The sequence below is a fragment of the Vipera berus genome, assembly GCF_964194415.1.
Source record: "Vipera berus genome assembly, chromosome: 2".
In the NCBI taxonomy this organism is placed as follows: Eukaryota; Metazoa; Chordata; class Lepidosauria; order Squamata; family Viperidae; genus Vipera; species Vipera berus.
Genome location: NC_138203.1, coordinates 150,537,811 through 150,549,220, shown reverse-complemented (window position 1 = coordinate 150,549,220; position 11,410 = coordinate 150,537,811). Strand labels below are relative to the sequence as shown.

The 11,410-nt window shown below is 41.1% G+C and overlaps 1 protein-coding gene across 1 annotated transcript in view; it reads right to left on the bottom strand.

The window, feature by feature from the left end:
• Positions 1-1,527: 1,527 nt before the first annotated feature.
• CERS5 (ceramide synthase 5) overlaps positions 1,528-11,410 on the bottom strand; it is a 54,904-nt gene continuing 45,021 nt past the window's right edge. The window contains exon 10 of the mRNA XM_081321424.1: positions 1,528-2,629. Coding sequence (XP_081177550.1) covers positions 2,480-2,629 — 150 coding nt within the window. The 3' untranslated portion in view covers positions 1,528-2,479. The remainder of the gene's footprint in view (positions 2,630-11,410) is intronic.

Genomic DNA, 11,410 nt, shown 5'->3' with positions numbered 1-11,410 from the left:
CTCGATCTCAAGGACAGCAGATTTTAAATGTTTTTCAGAATTTAGAAACATAGAGAACTGATGGCAAAAAAACTTGAGTGTTTCATTGAGTGCCCTTTGAATTTTTTATTTTTTTAAAAAAAATTGTCAGATGATGGACATGTGTTTATCCCAAGCATGTTTAAACTCAGTTTCTGTTGATTGATCCACCTCTGCTGAAAGTTGGTGCCAAGCTTCCTCTACTCTTTCTGTGAAGTAATTTTATGAACTTTATGTATCTATGCTGCTATAAGAAAAGATAACATTTTAAGTATTTTTTTTATCAACTAGCGTGGAGGAGATCCAGTTATTAAAAATCATGATAGTAATAGAGAACTCTCTTTTCTGATCAAGGTGATTCTAGTTTTTTAAACCTTCATTAACTTGGTTTGCTCTATTCAGCTAAACTCCAAACATCCCTGTACTGCTTGTTTTTTAACAAGTTCTATACAATGTATATATTTAAAAGGGTTGCATTTGTCCCCCCTCAAGGTGTCTTAATTATGATTTAAGTTCTTTGCTTTCTTTGCAGCAAAAATGGTTTCTGCAAAGCAGCTGGCTGACTTTGGCTACAAGACCTTTTCAAGCTCCATGATGCTTCTTACTCTATATGGTGGCTACCTCCTGAGTGGTGGTGTATATCAGGCATATCAGAGAAATAAGCGACTGAAGGAGCTAGGGATAAATGCTGATGATGCAAAGTAATGAGCACTCAACACCACATAGTATGTGTAATAAATGAAAGACTGGTTTGCTTTATCAGAAACTTCTGGGATTTTTGCCATGAAGAATGTGAATTTCAAATTGTGTTGAAAAAGTGGAAATATCTGTATGATATTTGTCATTCCATTCTTCGTTCACAGTCTCTCTCATTCCTACAATAGAAACTGTGAAGCAACTATTAAAAAAATTATTTACAGATAATTTGCCATATGTTTTCATTTCTTTCTGGCCTTAACCCCTCCCTCCTCAAACAGAATCAACTCATTAAATCAGAGTAAGTTTTTCATTCTTATCAACTTCCTGTCCCAATTTTAAAACAACATATCTCACATTGTTTATTCTGGCGTAGGGAATAGTTTAAGTACCTTTTGAAAGATGTGAATTTCTTGCATTGTGATGATTTATTCCCTGACCATTCTTCGGTTGATTATAGGTAGGTCCTTGTATTCCATCAGCTCTTTAAATCTATGTGCTACCTAGCATGCAGATGATTTTGCTAGCCATTTTCATTGCACCAGAATAAAAATAAAAAGTAATGAAGAAAACTATATTTAAACAGTCTAAGAGGCAATATAGGATCATCATCCATGCCAACAGAAGGCCATGCTTAGGGTTAGATCAACAATCATACCTACTGAGACACAAACACGAGTTACCGGTATTTGTTTTGCAGTGTCAAGATGATAATTCTTTTTCATCATTAAATCTTAACAACAGCAAGCTAGCAAAATAGAACTCGAAGACCACAGTGAAAATTACCTTTCTCAATAAAACAAAATCCTTAGGTCCTATTCATCAAGCACTTTTTTAATCACAGAGTAAACAATAATATAAAACGATGATAATTCAGGGGATTTCCAAAGCCCAAGTCCTAACAACACTTCCTCATCTTCCATCTCCTTTGAAGTACCATTGAATAAAAGGCAAGTAGGGGCAAGAGACCCATCCAGTCCTTCTGAGACAGTCACTGCTTCCCAGCAGTATCACGCAAGATGGAGGTTCGTCTGAGATACAACTTTTCTTCTCAAAACATGGGTACGTTCACAACTTATCTTTATGGGACAGTCAGCAACAAACACTGGTCATCCCTACCTATAATCCTATCACTGAAAACTACTCATTTTGTTTGGTAATTCTTACATGAATTCAAATCCAGTGTTTGTAAAAAAGAAAAAAGGAATCACAATGAAGACTTTGGAGATGCTGCACCACTCAAGAAAAATAACAAATGCCAGCTTTCTCTTTCTTATCACTCAGTAAGATGACATGAGGAAGAAAAAAATTACCATTGATATGCCGTGCACTAACAAGCAAATCCTTCACTGCCACAATCCCCAGGTTGTTTTAGGTGTAGCCCAGTTTAGCATCCTAGGACATAAGTAGGTCCTACAAGAAATATGGACTAACTATCCAAATATCCTGGAATGCAGTAAAGCAGACAGAACCTGTTGGTGATCAAGCTTAACAAAGAAAATATGTTCTGAAGCCTACTTTCTTTCCTCCTCTCTTACATATTTCAACAAACATTAAATACAAAATGGCTTATTTTCTTTAAAAAGTTAAAGTTGAAAAAGGTTTTTGCACTAGTAATCAGCTTCTTCATCCTGTGCAAAATTGCCCATGCTGTGCATGGAGGATTTGGGAATGATGTGGCAGTTTGATTAAAAATTTCTTGTAACTGTGGGCATTTCTAGGTATTTGAATTCAAATCTTTAGAGTGGGGGCAGCTGTCCCATTTTTACTCTTCTGCCCACTGGTCACTAATTACATGGCCATTTATCCGATTGCGATCATTGCTTGGAATTTTCAGAATTCCTTTTCTGTTGTTTGAAGTCACATCGTCATCATCAGAGCTGCTGTCCACATCACTGCGCTCATCTCTTGATACCTGATAAAAAGGAGAAGTATACCACAAATAAGGAATTTAAAAATTAAAAACAAGCTCATATACAGTAGATGCTTTTTCTTTAAATGGTACAGTTTAAACATTTAATTATGGAACTGAAGAACTTAAAAAGACCAACAATACCAGGAAACTGGACAGCCTCAAAAAATCATCAAGCTTTCTTTGAGAGCAAGGTTTGCTCAAAAAATAAAATAATTTTGAGGGAGGCAGAATCATAGATGCACATGCTAGTACATGCTAAGGGACGCGGTGGCTCAGTGGGTTAGGACGCTGAGCTTGTCGATCTGAAGGTCGGCAGTTTGGCGGGTCGAATCCCGAGTGCCGCGTGATAGAGTGAGCGCCTGTTACTCGTCCCAGCTTCTGCCAACCTAGCAGTTCGAAAGCACGTAAAAATGCAAGTAGAAAAATAGGGACCACTCCGGTGGGAAGGTAACAGTGTTCCGTGCGCCTTTGGCGTCTAGTCATGCCGGCCACATGACCACGGAGACGTCCTCGGACAAGCGCTGGCTCTTCGGCTTTGAAACGGAGATGAGCACCGGCCCCTAGAGTCGGAAACGACTAGCACGCATGTGCGGGGGAACCTTTACCTTTTACCTTATAGTACATGCTATTATAGTGAAAAGAGCAGATAGCATTAATTATATATTAAATTCTATACAGGAATATATTTTTAATTAGTAATAAATTGTTTTCTGCCTTTTCTCTTTCAAAGACATCCTAGTTAACAATCAAAATGTTTATATATTAATAAAAAATAGCCTTAAAAGTTAAATAGATTTAATATTCTTAAGAATATTTAAAGTATCTTTAAAATAGCTCATTATAGTAAAATTAAAGAAGCCAGATTGATCTGCCTAAGATACGGTGTTCCATAACCTGCCCGACAAAACATCTCATGTGAAAGAGACGATCCTCCACAATCTTATCTTGGGGAAAAAGCAGTATCACGAGAAGATGGGTAATTCCCAACCACTATTCTGAATTGATCTCATCTCTTTCACACTAAGGTACTCAAGCAAAGTAATAGAAAAAATAGCCCATCTTCTGACTCTTTTATCTTCTCCCATCTTTATATTAAGTCAACGAAGTAATCATGGGGAGCACAGAGAATGTTGCCACAAAATAATCAAAAGCAAATGAGAAAAAAGACTGGCCTTAAACAGAGAACAGATCTCAGCTTGCAATACAAAGAAGAAGCAAGGAACTGTAGAATAATAAATAACAGATGAAGAATTTGTTAAAGATAGCCTAGACAGAACGACAGAAAAGTACCTGATGGTTGTTCTATACCTATCCTGTTTGTATTAGCAGAATCCCCTGGGGTACAATTTGTATTAGGTATACATGATCAGCTCAGAATCAACACGTTAAATTGGGAAAGGAAAAAGAACTGAACATATCCACAAATTTAATTTAAAGCTGAACAGAAATATTCTGCAACAATTCACAGCTGTCAAATTTGCAAATCTGAAAATAATTTGATATATTTAGCAAGATCAGCTCCTGGCTGACCCTGGTGATTAGAAGTTGTCTCTTCTAATTCCCACTATAATATCACTTTGATAATTATTTTATCTCAAAGAAATTACAAAAATGTGAATAACTGAGACAGTTTAGATAAACTATAACACAACATTATTTTGATATAATGAAGACAATTGAAAATCACAATAAAGAGATCAAGGGAGACATCTAAACCGAAATGGAAATATTCTGAATAGAATACATACATAGGAACATTATACATATCATTTATTTTCCTGAATATCATCTTCTATGTGCCCCATGAATTTGATAGTTACTATTGAGAAATGCTACCATATGATGTACCATCAAATATAGTTGATAACAAAATTATGTCAATTGTATATCAAACAATGGAGGAAACAGGCTTTACATTCCAAATCACTCAAATTAACTCAGATATAACAATATTTCCCAGTATAGTAATTAAAAAGTGATTCTATTCCACTGTTATAGTTATGCCACTTTAGTAAGCAAGAAGTTGATTGAAAATGTTTTATCGGAAACTACGGTAACAGCAAAAGTAATTATTGCCATAATTTCGAATTTTATAGTTACTCGTGCATGAACGATAGAGGAAGGTTTTCACATTAGCAGAAATGGACCAGTTGACTAATTGATATTGGAATGCCAATCAACATATTATTTCGACTGAAAGAGGGGGGGGGGGAAACAGAATTCCCTAAGCCTCAAAGGTTTAGTAGTTTGGCTTGCCACAAGGTGGCAATATATTATTACTGAAAGAAAAGTAAAAGCATTAACTGAGATTAATAAGGAGACTGAACTGGTAAGATTCTTAAGAGCCAACTTAATGATTTTATATTATCATTTGAGCACTTGCCAAGGCAGGTACACCTCTGATTTAACAAGGCTAACAACGGTAGAATGTGCTCAGACTAGCTTCACCCCTGATTACTCTCAGCCAGGTGTATGCACTTTGAACAGCCCAAGCAAAGCACATAAAAATCAGAATAAAGCCATACCAGTGGCAAGTTAATGATTGCTAACACCAACTGCAGAGACCTACTTTTCAGAGCTGTAATAATCCTGCTGTTGCCTGAAATTTCTTGCACAAGAGAAGACAGAAAAAAGTGGACTGTGATCTATTCTTAATTTATGACTATTGTTTTCCTGAAGCAGCTGAAAGAAAGCTATTGGGAAACACTTTATTTAAAAAGTTTTACAATACATTTTGACTTTAATCCCCCCCTCCCCCTCCCCCACCCCCACCCAACCCTCCCTATCCCTCTCCCCCATTCCCTCCTCCCCCCCCCCGACTTCCCAGAGCTAAATACAGGGTATAAAATCAAAAAACAAACATAAGCACCCCTATGTGCTTATAACCCTAATATACTTTTCTAACAAGCAAATAACATCAATCTTAAATTGTGTTAAATATTAAAAAAAAACCTTTCTCCTCTATGATAAATTTAATCCATTGACATTCTAATTTAAAAATTTAATCACCAATCTTAACGCCCCAAAGCTTTTGGAGCACGTCTGTCATGACCCCCAAAACCTCTTTGGACCGCGCCCCTCCCACAGCTTCACTGTAAGTACACTCTGGAGATTCCATAACTTTCTGCTGGTCTTGCTCTTGCTCTCGTCTCGCTCTTCTTAGGGCGGCACGCGTCATCCTCTGGCCTCCTGCAACATCCGATGAAACTGTATCTTGATCCCCTCCAACACCATTGTCCTCTATCTGTCTATCTGCAACATCTTGAAGCTTTCCCTCGCCGTATCCCTTTACAGCTTCCAAAAATGATAGGGGGGTTGCTTTTAACACATTGCTATAAAAAGCACGTGCCTGGGCCACAGTAACCAAACGATGTCTTTTACCTTCATGCGTCACCACCAGTCCAACTGGAATCTCCCATCTGAACTTAATATCACATTTCTTAAGTTCCTGTACAAGAAATGCAAAATCTTTCCTTCTCCTTAAAATCTTCAGAGGAATCTCTTTTAAAACCAAAACTTCTTGCTCAGCCACTACCAATTTAGTATCATAAGCAGCTTGAATGACTTCATCTCTAATTACTCTCTTTGTAAAATAGACCAGTGTTTTTCAACCACTGTTCCGCGGCACACTAGTGTGCCGCGAGATGTTGCCTGGTGTGCCGTGGGAAAAATTGAAAACTTTGAATTTTTTTTTAAAAAAGACTCTCCCCTCGCGAGGGCGGCGACTTCTGCTTTCCCTTTCGCCGCCACGCCAGTTTGGTCGCTGCTCGCCATGACCTTGTTGACTAGGGCGGCCGCGTGCCTCTTGGGAGCCAAGGTGAAGGTGGTTTTTTTTCCCTCCCCCCCCTCTCCGTTCGGCTCCTTCCCTTTTTCGGGGGTGGAGTGGGGGGGTGACTGTTCTTGCGAGCGCCATGACCGCTATTGCCGTGACTTGGGCTTGGCTCGGGAAGGGGGAAAGAGGAGAAAAAGGGGCTGCAAGTCTTGTCACCGCAGGGCAGTCTCTCTCGTGTCCGCCTGGAAGTTCTCGGCGATTCCCTTCCCACATCAGCTTGCAGAGCAGCCGAAGTGCGATTTGGGCAGGGTGTTTCCCCTCGCACGCAGCCCCCCCTTCCCCCTTTTTGGTCGTGCCAGCCCTACGGAGGCTTGGCGCGGAGAGCTCCTCGGGTTGAGATGGGGTGTCTTCCCCATCTCCGCGCGCTCTCCAGCAGCTGCGAGCTTCGCTCTCGCTCTTTAGTCTCCTTTCTTGTCCCGCTGTCGCAAAGAGATGATTATGCGGTTGTCAGGGTGGGGTGGCTTAGGAAACGGGAGGGAGGTTGGTAGTTGGGAGATCTGGGCTCGCTAAAGAAAACAAAACACGAACGAACAAGCAAACGCCGTAAGGTAACCCCTTTCTCTCCCCCCCACCCCGCTTCCTTCCAATACCGCGAAGTTTGACCACCTTGGCCTTTATGGTATTCTTTTAGGCCTTGGCGGGACGGCTCACACTTTTTTTTCCGTTCACATGACCTCTGAAGGGGAAGCTCTTGGATCTCTTGTCATTGTTCAATCTGCATATAATATACTCGAATACAATTTTAAATTGGTATTTAGGGGAAAGATGCATGCTGGGCATTCGGTTCCTTTGGAAGGCATGAAACTGATACGGCTAGCTAGAACGAGCTGGTAGAAAGACAGCTTGGAAAAATATGTCTATTTCCCCTCCCCCCCCTTTCGGAGTGCCTCGTGATTTTTTTCATGAAACAAGTGTGCCTTTGCCCAAAAAAGGTTGAAAAACACTGAAGTAGACCACCACATCTCTGGGTAACTTCCTCTGTCTTGCAATCCATGAATTTACACGAAAAATTTTGTCCATATTTCCCTCAATTTCAGATGCTGGCTGGCCCAATACCCCTTCCAGAGCCTCAGAAATCAGCTGCTTTAAATCTTCTTTACAATTCTCCTTTAAACCCCTGATTTTAATAGCATACTGCATCTGATGATACTGAACAAGGCTCAATTCTCCGTCCATTTTATCCCTTATCTTTTCATTTTCTAATACCTTTGCTTCTAATATAGAGTTCTTTTGACTGAGATCCTTCACTTTTACATCCAGCTGTTGCACACATTCAGCTACAGATTCAATCATAGACAACATGTCCACCCTCATTGCTCTAAACTTCTCTTCCATCTTCTTCTCCAATTTCTCCATTTTCTCCTCCATTTTCTCCTCCAGCTTTTTCAACTTTTCATCCATCATATCAGACATCAATTGTGAATGCTTTCCAAGAGCATCTTGTAAATCCTTAAGTGTCAATGCCGGAGGAGGTGCAGGAGGAAGCAAAGCTTGCAATGAGGTCTGTGTTCTGTACCAGCCTGCTACCGGCCTTGCAGAAAGGCAACCCCTGTACAAACGGCAGAGGCTGGAAAGCGTCTGAGGCTGGAAAACGTCTGCCAAGTTTATTACACAAACAAACAACAAAACATGAAACAAGATACCAGAGCTTTGATCCTCAAACGGAGCGGTTGCTTTCAGCAACCAGCCCTTCCCCAAACACTCCCTTTATTAGAGTTCTGGGCGTGGCCTCCCTGTGCCTCCTTCCGAGAAGTCCCACAGCCTTTCTCTGCTTGCTCCTACTTGACTGCCTCCTGCGTCGGGCGTCCTTGAACAGGGCCAGCTGTGGGTCATCATCATCCGCACTGTCGGGCTCGCGCATCTGAGTCTCCACCAAGTAAGAGGGCCCTGGCTGGGGGCTCTGCGAAGCCTCCAAGCCATCATCAGCAAGTTCGTCTTCAACACCCTCCTCCTCCCCCTCGTCTGAGTCATCCGAGTCATCCGACCCGGCTGCCGGACCCACAGGCTGACCCTGAATCACAACAGTCTGTTGCACCAGGGAAGACCCCGCACTCCGAAGAGCTTTAGAAGTTTTAGCCGCCATCTTCCCCCACTTTCACTTATTGCGCACTTTCACTTTAAAGCTATAAAATCCATTGAGCTAGAGAGTAAAGATAAGAGTCCACATCACCTTGACCTCCTGTACCGCTCTGCCTGCATCTTGATAATCAAAAGTATTTCCTTTTGGCAGGGGTGGTTGCTAACGCCTGGCTCTGCTCCATAAATCCCGGAGCAGGGGCGCTGCGCAGCTCGGAGCAACCCAGGCTTCGGGGGGGCTCAATCCTTCAGCCGCCCAAACTCTCAGCTCAGGCGGCCCCGGAGAGCTCAACCCCTACCTGGGGCCTCACCCCCTCCTCTTCTCCCGAGGAGGGGGCTTCAAATCCATCTAAACAGCTGATCGGCGCTGTTTACGATGGAAAAACACAGCTGCGGAGCGGGCAGCCCGAAAACGGCTGTCTTCGGCGTCGCCGGAAGTCCGGGAAACACTTTAAAGCGTTTATATTATGGATTTCTGTGCCAATTCCAATTATAAGTTGTCCCAATTTTAACTTTTAAATACCATGATGGCTTCTTATACCATCAGGAGGAGACCTGGAATTATGGGCCCTATACAACACCTGTTTGGTAAGATCTCATCTTAACTTTCCCAAGATGAGCAAAAGGATAATTTTGAGATGCAATGAGATGAGCAGGATTTTATATTTTGTACACAGTAGTTTTTCATCATAAAGCTTATGTGATCTAAAATAAAATATTTTAACATTTTATTGTGTCTGGCATTTCTAATTACTTTTTTACTTTAAAAAGAAAAGATTTATTAAATGCAAATAATTTTAAAATGGAATACAACAAGTGGTTATAGAGTTGAATAGTACTGAAGATTATAGCCTCCTAGTCTAAACGCGGTGGTTCAGTGGGTTAGGACGCTGAGCTTGTCGATCAGAAGGTTGGCAGTTTGGCAGGTCGAATCCCGAGTGCCGCGTAGCAGAGTGAGCGCCTGTTATTCGTCCCATCTTCTGCCAACCTAGCAGTTCGAAAGCACGTGAAAAATGCAAGTAGAAAAATAGGGACCACGACGGTGGGAAGGTAACAGCGTTCCGTGCGCCTTTGGCGTCTAGTCATGCCGGCCACATGACCACGGAGACGTCCTCGGACAAGCGCTGGCTCTTCGGCTTTGAAACGGAGATGAGCACCGGCCCCTAGAGTTGGAAACGACTAGCACGCATGTGTGGGGGAAACTTTACCTTTAGTCTAAACTTTCAGAATAACAACAATTTAAAAGACACGTGTGAAGCAGTTTCCACTTGACATTAGGCAGCTCTGAGATTTAATTTGGGATGATAGCATTTAAAGCCCAGGAGGTGGGGGGAAGGCAGCCCTCCCCCTTTCCCTTACAACTGTAGCAGAGATGGCACTTACATAAAAAAAGAAGAAATATAACTTCAGTCTGGTACAGAGAAAAGGAATGAGAGAGAATGGAGATTACAGGGAAGAGTCCACTCCTGACTAGGAACCTGATGAGGAGAAGAGAAGAGACCCCCAACTTGGAAATTATTTGTAGCCATTCAGCAGAAATACACACCTACGCTTTTAAATTAGTAACTACAAAATAAAATTAGAGAAAGGAAACACAGGAAGATACAAACAGAAAATGGGGATAATGTGAATAAACAGTACAGAAAAATCATCCAAACATAAAAAAGGTTCTTTTGAGAAATAAATGCATAATTCTGGAACAGAATTGCTTACATTTGTAAAAAAAATAAAATACTTGTTACTGGGACTCTAGTTCAACACACTAATCCTAAATCATTTAGATTCAAGTAATGATGAATCCAATGATTGTAAATTCTACAATCCCTTTCTACACTACAAATAAGCCGTCTCTTACATTACATCAGATAGTTAAATCTTTCTTTACAGGGTTACAGCAGGTAGAGCTAAACCATCTTTCTAAAGTATCAGGAGACTTGATGTACAAAACCCCATTGTCTCTGCTCTCACATATTGATCTCAGAAGAAAAGAAGTAAAAACTACACTGATTCAACGAGTTTATAATTTTGCAGGTTACAGATGTCAAGAATCTCATTTTTGACAGCAACACTGCAGACACAGGCCTGAAATAATTACTATGCAAAGGGAAGAAGAGTTCAGTAATAAAATATTTTGATTTATCAGAAACTTTATTTCTCTCTTGTATTCAGACATAAACTAAGTATGATTTAGATAGCTCAAAGATGCTTTTTCACGAGGCAACTGGACTTTCTTGTTTTTCTTTGAAGACGTTCCACTTCTCAACCAAGAAGCTTCTTCACCTCTGACTGGATGGTGGGAAATGGAAGGATTTATACTCCTTGCAGATAGCTGGTCATTTGCATTCTTTTAGAGAGTCATTGAGGCTACCTGGAGATTTATCTTTGTAGTCAGGGTCACCTGAGTAGTGCAAATGGGTGTGGAGCCTTCTTGGAACTGTTAAAAATACTCTGTTGTAGACTGAAGATAGATGATGTTGTATTCCCCCACCCCACCCCGTTGAGAGAGGGCTATTCAGTTTTGACATAGATGTCCTCTTTGAGCCCTCTTTCAAACCAGCTGTCCTTTCTGTCCAAAATGTGGACTTTGCTGTCTTCAAAAGAACGGCCTTTGTCTTTTAAATGCAGGTGGACTGCTGAATCTTGTCCTGATGGGTTTGTTCTCCCATGTTGTGCCATGTGTTTATGAAGCGATTGTTTTGTTTCCCCAAGGTACAGAACTGCACATGGCTCACTGCATTGTACTGTTGCTCAGTTTGTGTCTGGGGTTTTTATCCTTGGAGGTGGACAAGCTTCTGCCTTAGTGGATTCTTGGGTTTGAAGTGTGCACATACGTTGTGTTGGCTGAAGATCCTCCTGAGTTTTTCCGATATTCT